The following is a 21,696-nucleotide window of genomic DNA, read 5'->3' as shown; positions in this document are numbered from 1 at the left end:
AATGGCTTACTGGGAAAAGCCGGGACAATCACTGAACGTAACCTGATTCCCGCTGATAGCTTGACCTGAAAAACGGTGGTTAGTTTACTCACTGAACTAGCAATCCGTGACAACTATGCCTAATAAATAGTTTGTTGCCTAATGAGTAAATTAAGTTTTCAAATACAGGGCATAAGGTTTTAACAATGTTACTGGTTTAGAAAGACAACTTCCCATACTATTAGTCTTTGGGCCACAACCGACAGTGAAACCTGAGAATCCGATGAAGCCTGAATGTTTTTGGACAGGGTATATTTTACCCACGGCGCTCATCTGCCATCTTAACCCTGCCCTTTGAAATGTAATGGAATATTTGTGCTTTGTGTAGTACAGGCCGCATTCCTCCTCTCATAAGAAACAGAGACATAGCCTGACACAAAACAAACACATATTGTGTATAGGCCTATCTATAACTTAACAATCCAATGCCATGAAGATGACCTGATCTTGATAATGACGCCGAAGGAGATGGCTGCCGTTCTACGATCCTGTAACCAATTGTGCATGTTTTTTCACGTTATTTGTAACTTGTTTTGAACATAATGTTTCTGCCACTGTGTCTTATGACCGAAAAGAGCTTCTAGATATCAGGACAACGATTACTCACCCCGTACTGGAGGAATACTTTTTCTTCAACGAGTCAGATGGGAAGGATTTACTTCAGACACCCGACAAGGCCCTCATCCCCGCCACTCGCAGGAGGAAAAGACAGCGATATCGTGGACGATCCTTTGCCGAGAGGGTAATCTACCTCTACCATCAGTCCTATTAGCCAACGTACAATCAAATCGATAATAAACACTGACAAACTACAATCACGTATATCCTACCAACGGGACATTAACAACTGTAATACCTAGCGGCGCTCCTAGTGGCCGGGTACTTTAATGTAGGGAAACTATAATCCGTTCTACCAAGTCTCTACCAGCATGTGAAATATGCAACCAGAAGAAGAGTTTTTTTAAATTCTAGACCACCTTTCCTCCACACACAGAGACACGTACAAAGCTCTCCCTCACCCTCCATTTGGCAAATCTGACCATAATTCTATCCTCCTAATTCCTGCTTAGAAGCAAAAACTAAAGCAGGAAGCACCAGTGACTTGGTCAATAAGAAAGTGGTCAGATGAAGCAGATGCTAAACTACAGGACTGTTTTGCTAGCACAGACTGGAATGTTTATTTTCTATTTTTAACTTATTTATTTTTTTAAGGCATTTTTGGTTAAGGGCTTTGTAAGTAATCATTTCACTGTAAGGTCTACAACGGTTGTATTCGGCACATGTGACAAATACAATTTGATCTTAGTGTCCAGTGATGGCATGAGATTCCAACAGCTATAGATTCCCCTCCATCATAGAATGGAATAACATTAGCGACACCATAATAAGACGTGGGGGTAGAGAGACATCAGGGAGCTCAGACTGAAATGCAAACAGACAGCTAAAAAATTGTTTGTGTATGTTCACCCAATGTATCGCATGTCCTGGCTAAACAAACCATAGGGATACCAAGGTCGAGAGGGGAAAAGAGTGGGTGGGATGGAGGTAACCTAACGTAGCAGGCGTAAAATAAATGCCTGAAACTCCCTTACATACTGGTTTTGAAGAGAATTTGTCATTATTTTAAAAAAAATAACCAATCCAGTAAAATGTGGAGGAGATAAGATGGAGTGTCACCTTGTTAACGTCCAAAAGCGGAAGTCACGTCACAGACTCGCATTCCATTTCCCCTGAAAACCAGAACATCAGGTTGTTGGGGACTCGACAAAGGCTAGGATGGATGGAGAGAGAGAAACCTACACTATGCTACAGTGAGCAGAGAGACACATGTAACTCAACCTAGCCATTGTTTAGCCTGCACTGCCCTGTATGAGAGAAACAGGAGTTCTGGACCCTCCTTCCTCTGGGACTGTAATTAATGGTTCATATGCTCTATAGAACTAGGCCTTGAATAAAAGCTGAGCTGATATTACCAAAAAAGGAGTGTTTGAGCAGAGAATTCACAGATGAATGTGACAGAGACAAAGGAGATGATTGTGGGCTACAGGAAAGAGAGGACAGAGCACGCCCCCATTCTCATCGACGGGGCTGCAGTGGAGCAGGTTGAGAGATTCAAGTTCCTTGGTGTCCACATCACCAACCAACTAACATGGTCCAAGCACACCAAGATAGACATAAAGACGGCACGACAAAACCTAGGACACAGAAAAGATTTGGCATGGGTCCGCAGATCCTCAAAAGGTTCTACAGCTGCACCATCAAGAACATCCTGACTGGCTGCATCACTGCCTGGTATGGCAACTGTTCGGCATCCGACCGCAAGGCACTAACAAAGGGTAGTGCGAACGGACCAGTACATCACTGGGGCAAAGCTTCCTGCCACCCAGGACCTCTATACCAGGCGGTGTCAGAGAAAGGCCCTAAAAATTGTCAAAGACTCCAGCCACCCTAGTCATAGACTGTTCTCTCTGCTACCACACGGCAAGCAGTACCGGAGCGCCAAGTCTAGGTCTAAGAGGTTTCTAAACAGCTTCTACCCCCAAGCCATAAGATTCCTGAACATGTAATCAAATGGCTACCCAGACTATTTGCATTGCCCCCCTCTTTTACGCCACTGCTACTCTCTGTTGTTATCATAATCTAATAACTCTTCCTACATGTACATATTACCTCAACTAGCCGGTGCCCCCGCGCATTGACTCTGTACCGGTAAAGCACTGTATATAGTCTCATTATTGGTATTTTACTGCTTCTCTTTAATTACTTGTTACTTTTATTTCTTATTAGTATATTTTTAAACTGCATTGTTGGTTAGGGGCTCGTAAGTAAGCATTTCACTGTAAGGTCTACACCTGTATTCGGGCGCATGTGATTAATACAATTTGATTTGATAGAGGGATTGAGTCTCAGGCACCTAGAGTACTCCCTTTCTCTGCTAATCACTATTGGAACACTAACTCAGAGAGCAGACTGGCCAGCACCAGATTCAGTTACATAGCTTAACGCTAAACACACACAACAGTGGGAGACACTAGTATAGTGTGCAATTTTCTGGTGTGACGTGCACTTTTACTAACACTATCACTTCTGGACATATCAGGCTAGACGCCAGCTCGCATTTCAACTGGAGGGCTCAACTCATAACTCTAAACGGAATCATTTCAAAAGGACAAGTCTTGCCATTTGACATCCATCTGCTAAATGTGACAATGCAAATGATGTAAATGAATCTTTACTCTACATCATGTGTCAGACTCAAGGCCCACGAGCCCATTCAATGCGGCCCGCGGGTGGTTTGAGTAAAAAAAAAAAAAACATGTATTTAAATTTGGGGGAAAAACAACCTCAGTCTACATTGACATTTTCATTTTATTTAACTAGGCAAATCAGTTAAGTGTTCTTATTTACAATGACGGCCTAAGAAATTACTAAAACCAAATTGAAACTTTGAAATTATATTGGACCTACATTTATACAGTCTCTTCACTCTTTCAGGTTGCTAAGAATCACCCAAATAAAAGCTATGAGTATCAAAAATTCCAAAAACGATGAATAGAAGACTATTTTTTTGCTAATTTTGACACAGAAGATAGACCTCTGACACCCTAAGTTATCTAAAGCAATGCATCGCAGTGAGTCTCGGGTTCGATTCTAGGCTGTCACACCCGGCCGTGACCGGGAGCCCCATGGGGCGTCGCACAATTGGCCCAGCGTTGTCCGGGTTAGGCCGGGGGGGGGGGGGGGGGGGGGATTTGCTTGTTTTATCGTGCTCTAGCGACTCCTTGTGGCGGGCCGGGCGCCTGTAGGACGGTGTTTACTTCGACACATTGGTGCGGGTGGCTAACGGGTGAGCGCTGTCAAGAAGCAGCGCGGCTTGGCAGGTCATGTTTCGAAGGGCGCATGGCTCTTGACCTGACTACCAAATTGGACATCACGAAATTGAATTGGGAAGAGGGGGGTTAAAAAATAACACATTTTCAGTGTTTCCCTCCAGAACACGGTGAATATCAAAATATGTGTTTGCCACCCCGTCTTTGTTATACAGACTCAATGATCAGAATCACTTTCAAGGGATGACTCCAAACCCTTTGTTGGGTTATAACACCATAGCGTAACCATGCTACTTTACAAATCAAATTGTATTTGTCACATGCGCCGAATACAACAAATGTAGTAGACCTTACAGTGAAATGCTTATACAAACCCTTAACCAACAATACAGTTAAGAAAAATACTAAAAAATACAAACAAATAAAGTAACAAATAATTAAAGAGTAGCAGTAAAATAACAATACCTCCTGCTTTGTACTCATTTGACTGTGTTATTACACAGCCAAACCTATTTCATGGCCTCTATGAGATCAGAGACAAGCTACATCATCGCCCCTTCAACCTCCTAACTTTTATGAAAATACATAAATGTGGCTAGTAGAAAGGCCAAGTAAAATAAACTACAAGCACAGTACACACAAACGTTCAGAGAGACGGGCATTGGTGTAGCTAGCAGGCCAGACTCGAATGTCAACCCCATCCCGTAACTAAGCTAGCCACGTCCACCTGCAGTTCTAAGATTGTGTGTGAACTAAGTCAAGCCATCAATGGCTGTCAGATCACAGAACCAAAACAGTCCATCAGGAAAGCAGCAGACAGTGTCCGGGTTAGAACGTAATCAACCCTGGCCTATTACACCTTCATTACGCCTTGATTACACAGGGTATAACTAAAACACTATCAATCATAACAGTATGTCGTCTTTTTATCATCACAACCATAAAGGCAAAAATGCACCAAATTTGCCCTAAGGAGTTCGGTACATTTGATTGATCTGCACTCAGACTCTCTTGTAATCTAAGTGGTGTTGTTTTCTCCACAATCTATTAATAGAGCAACCACTGCTACTGGAGCCAGGACTGGAGTGTTGACTTATTCTACAGTAGTGCACGCTCTGAAATTTTGCGCTTACTGCTCTGGACGCCTGTCTTCTATTCTGGTACTGAATATGTTCAATGGTGATATAGAAATATAGAGAAAAATGTTCAATAGCTATAATATGTTGTGTACCATAACAAGCTCCCCATTGGATCCAGTGGTGGTTTAGGGGTAAACAGATTATTACTGTAGTCTCAACAGCTACGCCTTCTGTATGAAGAACGTCCAGCTAATCTAATTCTCCAGCTGAAACATTATTGTAGATTTGTTCAAAACATCCTAAAGATTGATTTTATACATCGTTTGACATGTTTCTACGAACTGTAATGGAATTTTTTTTACTTTGTCTGACCTGCGCGTCATCCATTTGGATTTTGGAACTAAACGCGCGGGATTCCTGGGAGTGCATTCTGATGAAGATCAAAGTGAATATTTATAATACTATTTCTGACTTCTGTTGACTCCACAACATGGCGGATATCTGTATGGCTTGCTTGGGCTCTTGAGCGCTGTACTCGGATTATAGCATGGTGTGCTTTTTCAGTAAAGTTTTTTTGAAATCTGAAATCACAGCAGTTGCATTAAGGAGAAGTTTCTGAAGTTTTATGTATAATACTTGTATATTTTATCAATGTTTATTATGAGTATTTCTGTAAAGTGATGTGGCTCTCTGCAGAATCACCTGATGTTTGGAGGCAAAACATTACTGAACATAATGCGTCAATGTAAACTAAGATTTTTGGATATAAATATGAACTTTATCGAACAAAACATACATGTATTGTGTAACATGAAGTCCTATGAGTGTCATCTGATGAAGATCAAAGGTAAGTGATTCATTTTCTCTATTTCTGCGACTCCTCTCTTTGGCTGGAAAAATGGCTGTTTTTCTGTGACTAGGTGCAGACCTAACATAATCGTTTGGTGTGCTTTCATCGTAAAGCCTTTTTGAAATCGGACACTGTGGCTTTATTTACAACAAGTTTCTTTAAAATGGTGTAAAATACTTGTATGTTTGAGGAATTTTTATTATGAGATTTCTTTGAATTTGACAACAGCCAGTGAAAGTGCAGGGCGCCAAGTCGATCCCGTTAACGGGATCTCAGCCATAAGAAGTTATGCATTTCCAAAACATTGGTTTACTTTAATGTAGCTGTAAGCTAGGTGTTGATAGCAACTGACTCACGCAGTGATAACGTAACGTTTGCAGGCTGGTAGGTATAAAGTTATGCAGGCTAGTTGGCTAGCAACCTTGCAATCTGGTTGGTAACAAAAAATTCAAAGTATTTGCATGTAAATTGGCTGAAAATGGAATTGAAACCAGTGGTCATGAGTGCAAATGATTTGGTACAATTTGATGTTATTTCTTGTTGGAGTTATAGGGAATAAGCTGGCTTGCCGGGTCCTCCATATAACGTCACACCCCACAAATGGTTTTTTTTCCAGCATGACTTTGGCATTCTGATCAGTTTTAAGTAAAAACAAAAGAGAGTTGTAACTTTGCATTGGGAGTTTTAATGTGTATACTAATACTAAAGTATACTAATGCAAACCTATACGTTTCATCTATGCTAAAAAGAGAAAGCCTGGATGGCAGCAGCAGTATGTTGAACAGAAGGTTCTGACTGGGTCCCCATCAGAGTATGTGAGCGAAGCTGGAGTGTGCCCAGTTTGACTGGAGCATGGAGAGAGATCTCCTTCTCGCCCACTCCAATTTTCACTCCAGTAGCGCTCACTTCACGAGCTCAGGGCATGCCTGCCCCAGCATACATTTGTAGTCTACTTGTGTGCTAATATAGCTCCTTGCTTGAGCTACTGTCACAGTTCACAAAATATTTTCTGAAACTGATAAACTGATAAAACACACAGGTGCTTAATCAAGGTGACTTACAAAGATGAGGACCAAGAGAGGGAGTGCGGTGATGTAGTGTCCATAACTGAAGAATCATTGTGGAATTTGAAAAAGATAGGTATCCCAAAAGCATGCTACGTGCACATGCTAAAAGGAAGGAACGAGGTGGGTAGATAGATACGTCGCTACAATGAAACACTTATCAAAAAAAGAATCTTAAACGTTTCGTTGAATTATCTATAGAATAGGCCATAATTAGTTTTGGCCCAATAGGCCTGGCATATTCCTACGTTCAAGGAGCTTTCCGTTTTGATTGTGTTATTTTGCCGAAAAACCTTTAGGTCTTCCTATAGAAAAAGAAAAAAACATGTCTGCCCAGCCTGGCAAGAGTGGGCAAAAGGGTGTTCAGCATCCCCAGTGGCTCTGCAGGTGTGGAGAGGATATTCTCTGCTGCTGACCGGCTCTCCAGACATCATCGCATGAGCCTGAAACCAGACTGGCCAAACTTCGTGTTTCTAAAAATGATTTTAAAAAAGGCACTAAGTCAGTTTGTTTAATTTGTATTTAATTCTAAGTCAGCCTATATGCACAATTTATAGACTATAATAATGTAATACAAAACGTTGTTTAAATGTTGAGAGCTTTACGTCCTTACCAACCTATTGAGTCACATTGTGACACATTCGCGAGTGCATTTTTTGCAGGCTATAGCCTTGAAATAATATAGCCTGAATAATTCATGTTTGTTCCATATTAGGCTCCCTGTCTGGCTCCTGACCTATTTAGTGTTTATATCCTGTTTAATATGACATGTAGCCTGTTTGAATTTATGTTCGCTTCTTACATTCACCATTTCATGTTTATTCAAATACTTTCCCTTCAAATCCATGTGGTTTGCTTTCAATACTTAAAAACCATTTGGTAGGTCCAGGTAGTCACAAAAATAGATAGGTGTCGGTTAAATTGGGATTTTAATTCAAACGGAGTGAATTTGGAGCGGCAGGTTCTCTTCTCCTTGTGAGCGCTGAGCGGTTTTTAGCAGAGCGGTAGGAAGGCACAAGGAGCGTCGAAGCGGTGAGCAAGCCCCCAACTCTGCTCACATGCTCTGGTCCCCATCGAATAAGAGTGGGATGTATCAAAGGGAGTTTTTCCCTTTGCTTCTAAGGAAGAACGCCAACATAAGGAGGATACCAAGACAGCTAAACCAATCATCATCATCATCAAGCCTTTCTTTCCCTAATACACGCCACTGTCTGAGTAAAAACCCATCTTCAGCTGTGGGACACAAAAGGAAAGCCGTCTCCCTCCTACAGAGTTTGGAACACGGATGTTATGTATCAACTTAACACCAGCGTTCCAAGAGAAACAGCAGCAGTCTCAAGCTGCGGATGTTGGCGCCTGCCGCTGCTCTTTGTCAGAATGGGATTTTCAGTCAGTGGACTGAGTGTGGACCAGCACATACAGCCCAGGGCCCTTTCCTCCTGATCATAACGTCTGGAAGCAAGGCTGGAAACATGACATGATGCCATCGCTGTGTCTCTGCTGGACATGTGATGGGAGAAATATGCCCCAGAAATGTCAGTGTCTGACCAACGAAGTGTTCACTGGACACGCTGGAAAAATGACAGAGCAGTTTGACGCTTCGCTCACCGATCGTGCAGTGTTGTTTTGACCACCAGTGACTCATAACAAGTCTTTGTCACGGTAATGACGGTCACAAGAGGTCCACTTTTACAGCCTGTGGAAAAGCTAACATAATAAATGGCCCACAGAAGTAGAAAAAAAAGACATATTTCACAGTGCCTGAACTTGGTGATTTTATTGGCATTCACAGCTCTGTAACACTGGTTTTGACACTGAAACAGTATGAATGATGTAGTGTTTCAGAGGCATACTTTATCTTTACTGTAGTAGACAACATGTTCTGGTTTCATGGCTCTAAAGCATAAATCAGACATTGTTTTCACTGAAAACACAGAATACCTGGTTCTAGTGTGTAAGCCAGGTAACAAATAAGGCACTTTATTTCTAACATTCAACTGCCAAGCCCACTGTGGTTAATGGAGTAAGGAAGGAGAGTCTGTTTCGTATTTATTAAAACAGTAACATTCCACTACGTCCACATGCCAAGATCAAAAAGAAATGTTTCTCTTGGAGTCTCTGGGAGATTCAATACTGGAGATGCAGCAGAATTCAAAACAACTTATTTTCAAATGGATGGTTGTTAAAAAGAAATCTCTGGAACTATGAAAATTGTATTTCTCCCCCATGTATTGCCTGCATGACATGCCTCCTCCAAAACACATAAAAAGTCAGACTTCCACAAACCATATTTAGCCTATTGTAGGTTGTGAAATCCTTGATCCCATAATAACAGGAAAGAACAATGACATCAACAGTGGCATAACTGCAGACAGTAGAATTAACTGCATATCGACAGTTGCAGCATACAGTGCCGTCGGAAAGTATTCAGACCCCATTACTTTTATCACATTTAGTTACAGCTTTATTCTAAAATTACGCTCACACAATACCCCATAATGACAAAGCAAAAACAGGTTTTTGGAAACCTTTATAATTTATTAAAAAATAAATAAATGAAAATGACATTTACATAAGTATTCAGATCCTTTACTCAGTACTTTGTTGAAGCAACTTTGGCAGTGATTACAGCCTCGATTATTCTTGGGTATGATGCTACAAGTTTGGCACATCTGTATTTGGGGAGTTTCTCCCATTCTTCTCTGCAGATCCTCTCAAGCTCGGACCGTTCGGATGGGGACTGTTGATGCACAGCTATTTTCAGCTCACTCCAGAGATGTTCGATAGGGTTCAAGTCCGGGAACTGACTAGGCCACTCAAGGATATTGAGACTTTCCCCGAAGCCACTCCTGAATCATCTTGACTGTGTGCTTAGTCGTTGTTCTGTTGGAAGGTGAACCTTCGCTCCAGTCTGAGGTCCTGAGTGCTCTGAAGCAGGTTTTCATCAAGGATCTCTCTATACTTTGCGCTGTTCATCTTTGCCTTGATCCTGACTAGTCTCCCAGTCCTGAAAAACATCCCCACAGCATGAGGTTGCCACCACCATGCTTCACCGTAGGTATGGTGCCAGGTTTCCTACAGATCTGACACTTGGCATTCATCGGACCAGAGAATCTTGTTTCTCGTGGTCTGAGAGTCTTTCGGTGCCTTTTGGCAAACTCCAAGTGGGCTGTCATCAAATCAAATGTATTTATAAAGCCCTTCTTACATCAGCTGATGTCACAAAGTGCTGTACAGAAACCCAGCCTACTGAGGATTGCCTTCCATCTGACCACCCTATCATAAAAGGCCTGATTGGTGGAGAGCTGCAGAGATGGTTGTCCTTCTGGAAGGTTCTCCCATCTCCACAGAGTAACTCTAGAGCTCTGTCAGAGTGACCATAGGGTTCTTGGTCACCTCCCTGACCAATGCCCTTTTCCCCGATTGCGCAGTTTGGCCGGACAGCCAGCTCTAGGAAGAGTCTTGGCAGTTCCAAACTTCTTCCATTTAAGAATGATGGAGGCCAATGTGTTCTTGGGGACCTTCAATGCTGCAGACCTTTTTTGGTACCCTTCCCCAGATCTATGTCTCGACACAATCCTGTCTCGAACCGCTACGGACAATTCCTTTGACATCATGGCTTGGTTTTTGCTCTGTGGGACCTTATGTAGAAAGGTGTGTGCCTTTCCAAATCATGTCAAATCAATTGAATTTACCACAGGTGGATTCCAATCAAGTTGTAGAAACATCTCAAGGATGATCAATGAAAGCAGGATGCATCGGAGCTCAAATTTCAAGTCTCATAGTGAAGGGTGTGAATACTTATGCAAATAAGGTATGTTTATCAATTTGACAAGTAGCATAACTTATACTAAACATTTGTAATAGCCTAAATGTTACAAAACATATATTCAATCAAATAAGCCTTGCGTAATTCAACACTCTCTCATAGACCTCCATAAAATAAAAAGCTCATCTCAAGCGGACAGATTTTGGGCTGAGTGAATCCTCTCGCTTCGCCTCTTCCTCTCAGAGACTACTCCGTCTTTCCCCTATGTGATTCAACTTTTAGCCAGACTATTAGAGCCGGGTCGGCCTCTCCTACGCTCCCTTTCTCTTTCACGCCAGAGCAGTCTTCCCCTCTCTCCCCCCCTCTCACTCTCCCCCCTCTCGCTCCCCTGCATAAATGTGGTGGGTATAAATAACCTCCTCTTCCTCCCAGAAGGCTGTGCTGTGGTGGGCGCTCTGCAGCTCTGGTGCGTCACTGAGCTGACTGACTGACTGACCGTGTCCTTCCACGTGTCCCTGGACTGGCCTAGATGACACAGGGCAGGGAGACCAGGTCCAGAGGCTACTTCACAGGAAGCACCGCTGCCACCCACCACACCACTTAAAATGACTGGGGCCAGCTGGGCAGCTAGCTAGCACTCAGCGTGCCATGGACATTGTGTTAGACATGTCAGGACGCTGTGTGTTAACACGAGCAGTGAGAACTGCCCTCGGTAAACGTTTATAAGCCTATAAATACCCCAGGAGAAGAGAAGGAGAGCAGCCAGTCTCAGGTCCCACTTAAGGCCTATCAGGGAGACCGCTCAGCCGGTCAGCCTCTCAGCTGAGACATGTGACCGATATTGACCTCCCTGATGCCTTGTAAAGACTTCAGACAGTTTACAGCATCTAAAGTAAATATAGTTTATATCTAGAGTGCACATAAAACATTTTTTATTTATTTAAAGAGTCTGCGAAGGGAGAAGCATAACATATGGTGTGTACTTGAGGTGTAGATATGAGCTATAGTATGGTGTTTTCTGGGTAATTGAGTTTGTTGATTGTGGCGGAGCAGGTTGTTGTTCAGTACCCCCTGGGTGGAAACAGAGTCATGTTTTCCATAACTGTCCTCACGTTATCTCCTGCCATGTGCAGAGAGCAGAACAGTACAGACAGTTTCCACTGGGCCTACTGATGCTGACAACTGAGCCACCCCAGCCAGCAAAACACAGCTACAGGGCTAGTAGGTGTGTGGTTTGGGCCATGGGTGAAAACAAAGCCTTTTACAGACACTGAGAAATACAGTGTATATATCCCCCCCCCCCCCCCCCCCCCTCCTGTGATTATAGCCTCTTCAATTCTCTACAATGGATCTGTCTATTCCCACAGCACTGTATGTATACCATAATGCAAAATGCCTCAAGATGTAAACATACAGTACAGTCTGTATTTCCCTCAAAACAAAATGAATCTCACACAATGTGCTTCTCAGAGTAATGAAATAATTTACTGTGGTTCAATTTCTTTATGGATTGGCATTACCTTTAAAGCAGATATCCACAAAAGGGGAAACAGATCCACCAGTTGCATTTGTTATCTTTGTTTTTTTTACAGAGTAGATTAGCATCCCGCAACGTAATAAAGGAAATGTGTAGTACATGCTCTGCTGGTGTATTGATGTCCGAGGGGGGGAAAAAAAATGTTCTTGTTTGAAGTAACGTCTTTGTTTTTTGTAATATCCTGCTATGGATTCCAGCTTTAGGAAATCTATATCAGTATATAAATTCTGTCTGAGAAATGCATGCCCAATAGACCCAGCCATACATTCGCTACGGGGCATATAACTTAATTTGATGTATATTTTTGGAATTGTCTGTGAAGTGGATGATTTATCGGTTTTCATATTCAGACGCTCGGTTCAGACTTTGGTTTGCACAAAGCAGTATCCTAAGACACTTGGACAATTCCCAAAGTAAGATTAACCCAATGCTGCCAAACCACCAAGCTCAAAGCTGACATTTTAGATTTGAGTGTGTATCAATCTTTGAGGTCATATGTAACTTGGCCAGACACCTTCTCAGAGGATTTCTTCCCACTTGATTTATTCAAATGTGTGCTGGAATAAATATTTAAAAGCGCTCAAGCACTGAAAATTCCATAAACAAATCTAAATTTGTGACTCAGATATCATCCCTTTACTGCTGAGTCTTACTATAAATATAGGGATATTATGGGGATTTGTGATTCGTCCTTATATACCAAATTCAACTTTCTGAAAACAGAATATTGCATTTCTAAAGTTGTTCAACGGTCATTTTAGCAGTTGCATGTCCAGATAGGTCTGAAACTGATAAACATGGCTACAACCACATTTAGTTTTACATCTATACTAGGATTCCTTCCACTGAGGAAATAAGAAAACTAGCCCCAGCATCACTTTTAAAAACAGGGAAGTGCAGATCTCCTAAACAAACATGGAGCTACAGAAAACTGTCTCGATCATCAGAACTGGGAGCAAGGCTGAGGGACTGAGCAAATACTGTACAAGAGCAAAATACTGCTTTGCTATTGACAAAGGCACTTCAACAGACATTCACCAATTTAATAGCAGTATAAAATGGATAACTGGAGTCCTACACTGATGAGATTGGCTTGTCTATTAGCCAAGCATAGTCACTATCAAGAGATAATCAGTGTTAGTGAGAGTCCCATCCTCCTCCTTTTCACAGCAGCAACACAAACAGTGTGTACCTGTGGTGATTCAGGACCATTTATCAGCAGCAGAGCCATTCTTCACACAGCAGGCCTGCCACTAGGCTTGGGCGGTATACCGTATATACCATATAAGGGGGTATTTAGAAAAAGCCACGGGATGGTTTTTCAATACCGTCAAAACGATTTCTTTGAAGTTTTTCAATAAATATTTGTAGGTACTTTTTAATACCTGCATTCAACTTGTGCAATACATTAGGAGATAAAGCGGATTGGGATTTTCATTTCACCCGTCACATTATGAATCTTACAGTAGTTCCCCAGAACTGTTGAGTCATCATGGGTTGGTAAATAGCACGGAAGAAAGCAGGAGCTGGTGTATTTGATTTAACTTGCTAGTTGGCTAAGTAAGTGGTTGAATTAACAAGGAGACTGGGCATCATATAGTTTATATATAGTTTCTTTCTTTAAGTTATTTTTCTTTAACCTTTATTTAACTAGGCAAGTCAGTTAAGAACAAATTAATATTTACAAAGACACTCTACCCCTGGTCAAACCCGAACCAATCGAACCAGGAACTGTAGTGACGCCTCTTGTACTGAGATGCAGTGCCTTGGAACGCTGCACCACTCGGGAGCCGCGTTTGAGAAGTCAAAGCTCTTTGGAAGGGTTATTTGTACAGCTGCACACAGATCCACACAGAGTGGACACATGCTGCTCCATAGCTAGTACTGTTCTTCCTTCAAATAAGCATGAGTCAGAACTCTATTATATTAGTCTCTTTCACATTTGCTTGTAAATGTCAACTCAAAAAAATTACATTAGGTAGCTACTACCTATACTTGTATAACTTTATGAGCTGGGTTTACCATCTTCGCCATTTGTTTATTTTCATTTGAACTCATTAGCATGTTTATCTAGCAGCCTCTATAAAAATTCGCTATTAGTTTGTGCTACTTTTGTTAGCATTCTGGTAATAGACACCAATGGGCTTTTGTTTTTAGCGCCCCCTGGTGTATGAAGACAGTAATAAATACCGTGATGAGAAAAGGACAGTATGACGATATGAAAAACTACCTGCCGCCGTACTGATCCTCTCCTATCCCAGGCCCCTCAGCCGAGCCCCAGACCAGGCCCCTCAGCCGAGCCCCAGACCAGGCCCCTCAGCCGAGCCCCAGACCAGGCCCCTCAGCCGAGCCCCAGACCAGGCCCCTCAGCCGAGCCCCAGACCAGGCCCCTCAGCCGAGCCCCAGACCAGGCCCCTCAGCCGAGCCCCAGACCAGGCCCCTCAGCCGAGCCCCAGACCAGGCCCCTCAGCCGAGCCCCAGACCAGGCCCCTCAGCCGAGCCCCAGACCAGGCCCCTCAGCCGAGCCCCAGACCAGGCCCCTCAGCCGAGCCCCAGACCAGGCCCCTCAGCCGAGCCCCAGACCAGGCCCCTCAGCTGAGCCCCAGACCAGGCCCCTCAGCCGAGCCCCAGACCAGGCCCCTCAGCCGAGCCCCAGACCAGGCCCCTCAGCCGAGCCCCAGACCAGGCCCCTCAGCCGAGCCCCAGACCAGGCCCCTCAGCCGAGCCCCAGACCAGGCCCCTCAGCCGAGCCCCAGACCAGGCCAGACCCAGCAGAACCCAGCCAGTGTCAGACATCAGCCTAACCTACGGTGCCCCAGACAGATATTACACAACCACTGCTTCTTCGCAGGGTCCCAGAGAACTGAGAGGAGTCTCTGGCATTCGTAGACAGATTCATCTATTGCCCTGTGACAAGGAAGACGGCCCTACTGTGTACAAAGCCAGAGCTAGAGACACAGAGTTAAGAGCCAGCACTATCTCAGACTGACAGAATATCAAATGGCACACAGATTGGAAGAGCAAAGTATATACTTTTCACAGAAATTGTGGAAAGTTCTAGAAATATGTGAATACGGTGGTTGCTATTTGGATATGTCAGATAAAAATGGCATGAGGCACAAAGATACAGCGGGAGATTTAGAGGCCATTAAAATGTCAGAGGGGTCTTTGCAGTTAAAGCTGTCAGAAGAGAGGTTGTGTGGTTGAAAGCAGCAGTGAGTGGCACATACTGGATCTATGGCACAGGCTCTTTCATCACTCTGGAGCCAGATGGCATAGTGAGCATTAATGCCATTCCTGTGAGGTGAGTGTCGTGGCTGAGAGGACACTTGTCTGAGTGTGAGCTTGTGCAGGGCTCTAAATTTAAAAAAAGAAATTGGTAGTGCTGGTGCTCCCAACTTAACAAAAGTTAGGAGCACCAGGAAATAAGATTTTCAACAGCCTATATTGGGCCTATATGAATTATGTGCCCTAAAAACTAATATGTAACACTTAATGCATTACTTTATTATAAAAGCTAACTCTGATATGAATACCTTTCATTGAAATGACATTTGTGGAACATTAGGTTTCTACATTACATACATAAAAATACTATTTTTAAAATACTAAACACTATTTTTCAATTGAGATGCATTACATAAAGTGTACACTGTCTCTTTAAAAATGTCAGGTTTGTGATGAGCAAGAGATAAGTCAATCATTTATTTATGTAATCATTGATCTTCTGAAGAAGCTATCCCTTTTCCTTTCTGTGTCCCCAAATGTTTGGATACACTGCTAAAGTTACCAGGTTGTTAGCTAGCTAGCCAATGAGGTAACATGACTGAACAAAGTGTAAACAAATGATTAACGACGCGTGAGTAGTTTTAGAACGACCCACGACATTGCTTTATGAATGTAAAATGCAGTCGCGGCAGATAAAAATGACGTGCTGGTAATATGGGTTAGATCTTTTGACCTGGTTGGACTAGAAGTAAGCCATTTACTGCAGTAATGGTTCAACCATAATGCTAACGGATCTGTACTCACTTGTTTCTCTTGGTCACTGAAACAACAGTACAGTGCAACCTTATCACACAGTGCTTCCAAAATAAAAACTCCTGGTCGCACAGTAAAATATGTTCTCGCACGTTAGAGCCCCAAGTGGGTGTGATGTGTTTTTTTTGGGGGGGGGGGGGCAGCAGCATCCCGGAGTCGCCTCTTCACTGCTGACGTTGAGACTGGTGTTTTAAAGTTACTATTTAATAAAGCTGGAAGTTGAAGACTTGTGAGGCGTCCGTTTCTCAAATTAGAAACTATAATGTACATGCCCTCTTGCTCAGTTGTGCACCGGAGCCTCCCATTCCTCTTTCTATTCTGGTTAGAGCCAGTTTGCGCTGTTCTGTGAAGGGAGTAGTACACAGCATTGCACGAGATCTTCAGTTTCTTGGCAATTTCTCGCATGGAATAGCCTTCATTTCTCAGAACAAAAATAGACTGACGAGTTTCAGAAGAAAGTTCTTTGTTTCTGGTCCTTTTGGGCCTGTAATTGAACCCACAAATGCTGATGCTCCAGATACTCAACTAGTCTAAAGATGCCCAGTTTTATTGCTTCTTTAAAAATCAGAATAGTTTTCAGCGCTGCTAACATAATTGCAAAAGGGTTTTGTAATCATCAATTAGCGTTTTAAATTATAAACTTGGATTAGCTAACCCACTGTGCCATTGGAACACAGGAGTGATGGTTGCTGATAACGGGCCTCTGTACGCCTACGTAGATATTCAAAATTTTTTTTTTTTTTTTTTTTTTAAATCAGCCAATTCCAGTTACAATAGTCATTTACAACCTTAGCAATGTCTACACTGTATTTCTGATCAATTTAAAAATGGACACTTTTTTTTGCTTTTCTTTCAAAAACAAGGACATTTCTAAGTGACCTCAAACTTTTGAACGGATATACACACAGGTTCTGTCACCCCCCCCCCCCCCCCCCCAACAAAATATAAATAAAAGAGAGAGAAACTCACCCGTGAGATAGTGAGGGGCAGACAGAAGTCCTTTCCTCCCTGCAGTCTGAAGCCCCAGGGGGCGGGGCCAACCAGGGAGACACTGTAGTTGCTGCTCATGATTATCCTGCAAACAAAAACAAAGCTGCTAAAACATGAATAAAATCAGGACCTTTATGGGTTATACAGAAGACACAGCACTCCAAAAGTTTTCCCATCTGCAATGTGTGACTGTTTACAGGATCTGAGGCTGGTTCCTACTTCACAGTAGGGCCATTTAAATATATATATATATATATATATATATATATATATATATTTTTTTTTTTTTTTTTTTCAATATCTTCTTGAACATGTGCACTTTCATGTGCCTTAATTAAACATGTATGGGATCTGTAATTATGAACACACATTTTTATTTGGAGTTTAGCCAATGGAGAAAGCACTGAGCTATACAGGGAGAAAGACAGAATTCTTCATGGCTAGTCATGATTGGCTGAGATAATGGATTTGGTTGGACATGATGAGAGATGAGTCCTGTTTGGTATGTCATGTCACAGGCTTCTATAATAACAGAAAGCCATTCTCCCTATTCAGTATATACAGTAGATCTTTGCTACCCCGGATATTTGGAAAGATACAGTTTTGCTATGCACAACTGAAAAAGTGTTGCGGCAACTCGAAAACATTGCTGCCCTGTATTTAGCTGGGTTTAAGTGGAGACTGCTTTCTGGAGGACAATGCCATGCTTACTCACATGGATGGGTTGGGGCTATAGCTTGAGAGGGTGTGAACGATGCTGAATGGGCATAAACAAAGAAGGGCTCTCTCCCTAGAGTGAAAATCTCAAAATCTTTCATAGGGCATTTGATCCTATTTGTCTTTTGAGTGGGATAAGAAGTGTAGCAACTTTTAAAGCAGCATAATTTTATAACATGTAAAAATAAGCAAATCACTTACATTTGACATAAACCTCAATAGAGAAATCTGGATGCATCTGTTAATATTGAATGAAAAACATAAAATGTGAGCAAACCCACGAGTCTCAGCTGGTCACCAAAAAGGAGTACTATAACACAAAAAACTGCCAAGCTCCAAATACCTGCAGTGTCCCATAATGCTTGACTCAGCCGTTTCCATGGAAGCCAGATGGGCTACAAGTTAGGGCTTATTTTATTACAGTATTGTTATTAGTCAGTTACATTTTTATTTAACGATAACACATGGCGATATAAATCTGATCTACACAGGGGGTTGACATTTTAAACCTCTTCTTTCGAACCATCTGCAGAGACAGTGGATATGAACGTTTTGACATGGGTCTGTCTTTTGATGCAGCAGCTTAACCAGAATCAACACGGCTATTCAGAGAAGTGAAGAATATTTTCTCTGTGAGAGACAGACACATTCAAGTTTTATTTATGTTAGACAAAAGATGGATCAGCACTTTTTATACCAGGGGTGTCAAACAAATGTTGCACCAGGGGCTGCATTCGGTCTTCAACGAGGTCCGGAGGGCAGCACAGAATTTATTTTATATTTCCTTGCCGTCAGTTTGCAAAGAAAATATTATGGAGCTGGACACCGTCAAGACTGTATGAATGTAGGTCCATTATCATTTCTACACAGTTTAGATTTTGTTTTGTTGGTGGGGCAGACCAACTTCAATACTGCAGACTGGAACAACCATCAATATAGTCTGCATCATTTCCAATCCCCCATATATTTGTGTACGCACACACACCTTTTAAAAATATATTTTCCTTTATTAATTTCCACTAACCCTACCACCCCTCCCATAATTGGAGTAAACTAATGAACACTTAAGCTTCTACTTCCAGCTTACACAAACTACATACATTTTACGTACACAATCTATTTTACAATAGTTGCAGTGCCTTTGGTTAAGTAGTGAGACCCTTTGACTTTTCCCACATTTTAATACGTTACAGCCTTATTCTAAAATAAATTACATTTAAAAAAAATCCTCAGCAATCTACACACAATGACAAAGCGAAAACAGGTTTAGAAGTCTTTGCTAATTCATTAAAAAACTGAAAAATCTTATTTACATAAGTATTCAGACCCTTTGCTATGAGACTCGAAATTGAGCTCAGGTGCATCCTGTTTCCATTGATCGTCCTTGAGATGTTTCTACAACTTGATTGGAGTCCACCTGAGGTAAATTAAATTGATTGGACATGATTTGGAAAGGCACACACCTGCCTATATAAGGTCCCACAGATGACAGTGCATGTCAGAGCAAAAACCAAACCATTAGATTAAGGGAATTGTCGATAGAGCTCCGAGACACAGATCTGGGGAAGGGTACCAAAAAATGTCTGCAGCATTGAAGGTCCCGAAGAACACAGTGGCCTCCATCATTCTTAAATGGGGGGAGAAGGGCCTTGGTCAGAGAGGTAACCAAGAACCCGATGGTCACTGACAGAGTTCTGGAGTTCCTCTGTGGAGATGGGAGAACCATCTCAGCAGCACTCCACCAATCAAGCCTTTATGGTAGAATGGCCAGACGGGTGCTGTTTCACAAGTTCAGAACCTTTCTATTCTCATAGTTCCTACAGATTGTAAATTTAAAAGAAACATTTTTGCTAAAAGTATTATTATATTATTGATCGGTTGACTATGATTTTAAGTCTCTTTCTAACTATTTTGCCATTTATATGAGGAAAGGGGGATACCTAGTCAGTTGTAGAACTGAATGCATGCAACTGAAAAGTGTCTTCCACATTTAACCCAACCCCTCTGAATCAGAGAGGTGCGGAGGGCTGCTTTAAATCGACATCCAAGTCTTTGGCGCCCAGGGAACAGTTGGTTAACTGCCTTGCTCAGGGGAAGATTTTTACCTTGTCAGCCCGGGGATTCGATCTAGCAACCTTTCGGTTAGAGGCCCAACACTCCTACCCGCCAGGCTACCTGCTGCCTCATATGGCCTAGTGGTTAGAGCGTTGGACTAGTAACCGAAAGGTTGCAAGATCGAATCCCCGAGCTGACAAGGTCAAATTCTGTGGTTCTGCCTGTGAACAAGGCAGTTCACTGTTCCTAGGCAAATAAGAATTTGTTCTTAACTGACTTACCTAGTTAAATAAAGGTCAAAATAAAAAAAATGACACAGCTGTACATTTTTTGGTCCTTAAATTAAACTTTATATTTCACCATTTTCTTTCCCCTTCCAATTCCATTTTGTGGTAATGGTGCAATTAGTTGTTTTTTTGGTTATAGCAGACATTCCTATATATGTTTGTTAAATGTCTGACAACTCCACCAGTTATACCTTTTAAATTGTATTGAAAAAAATATATATTTTTTTATTAATTAGTATATTTGAGTTTAAAAACAATATCTGTTGTATTATTTGTTCTGTATTTTTCTGGTGGATTAAACTGAAATTGCAACCAACTTCCTATGGCTTGTTTTAGATTATTTCGTTTTCAAATAACCAAAAGTGAGAGGTTTTAATCTGAATAAAGGAGAAAAGGCCATTATTGAACATGGGGTGAGACATTCTTACTAATTTGCTAGAAAACAAGTTCGGATTTAAGTTTAACTTTTGCATGACTGATGCCTTTAGTGAGGGGTCTAATGCTTTAATAATTTCTGCCCTAAATTCATATTCATTATATAAATAGGCCCTTTAAAATTTTGTCTGGGTTGCCATTCCAAATAAAATTATATATGTTTTGCTCGTATAATATTATAACATTTTTTTTTAAACAGGTCACTAGGTGTAGGCAAAACCATAAGCAAATAGGTAAACTGTGATATGACTAAAGACTTAAATCAGGGCGATTTTTCCACAAATAGACAGGTAGACTTTTCCATGGTAGCAAGATCTTATCTATTTTTGCTAACCTTTTCTTCAAATTTATTGGAGTGAGATCATTTCTTTCTTTTGGAATATGTATACCGAGTATGTCCACATCACCGTCAGAACATTTTATTGGTAAACTACACGGTAATGTAATTTGATTTGAGTAATCTTAAAGTATATTCAGTTCATCTCCCCCACAAAAAAAAATATTTCCCCCCCAAAGTTTAAAAAAAAAAAATGTTATTTTTACTCAAACTGATCCAACCCACGGGCCATATGTTAGACATCCCTGATTTATACTGTAACATCAAAAACATATCCTATACTGTATGTGTGGGTATGTCTGACTGCAGAAAATGTCACAGAAATGTCCATGATATATACTGAACAAAAATATAAATCGCAACATGTAAAGTGCTGGTCCCTTGTTTCATGAGCTGACATAAAAGTTCCCGGACATTTTCCATACGCACAAAAAGCTTATTTCTCTCAAATGTTGTCTTTACATCCCTGTTAGTGAGCAGTTCTCTTTTGCCAAGATAATCCATCCACCTGACAGGTGTGGCATATCAAGAAGCTGATTAAACAGAATGATCATTACACAGGTGCACTTTGTGCTGGGACAATAAAGGGACACTCTAAAATGTGAAGTTTTGTCACAACACAATACCACAGATGTCTCAAGTTTTGAAGGAGTGTGCAATTGACCT

At 41.7% G+C, this 21,696-nt stretch overlaps 1 protein-coding gene across 3 annotated transcripts in view; it reads right to left on the bottom strand.

Annotated features, from left to right (window-relative positions):
• The window catches only part of LOC129818649 (PDZ and LIM domain protein 5-like), a 74,430-nt gene that overhangs the window by 47,120 nt on the left and 5,614 nt on the right, over positions 1-21,696 (bottom strand). For all 3 annotated transcript variants that reach the window (XM_055874753.1, XM_055874754.1, XM_055874756.1), the window contains exon 2: positions 17,179-17,284. In XM_055874753.1, the coding sequence (XP_055730728.1) occupies positions 17,179-17,277 (99 nt within the window). In that variant the 5' untranslated portion in view covers positions 17,278-17,284. The remainder of the gene's footprint in view (positions 1-17,178; positions 17,285-21,696) is intronic.

The sequence above is a fragment of the Salvelinus fontinalis genome, chromosome 21 (genome assembly GCF_029448725.1).
Source record: "Salvelinus fontinalis isolate EN_2023a chromosome 21, ASM2944872v1, whole genome shotgun sequence".
Taxonomy (NCBI): Eukaryota; Metazoa; Chordata; class Actinopteri; order Salmoniformes; family Salmonidae; genus Salvelinus; species Salvelinus fontinalis.
The sequence above is the reverse complement of the archived record's forward strand: the minus strand, read 5'-3'. Positions and strand labels throughout refer to the sequence as shown.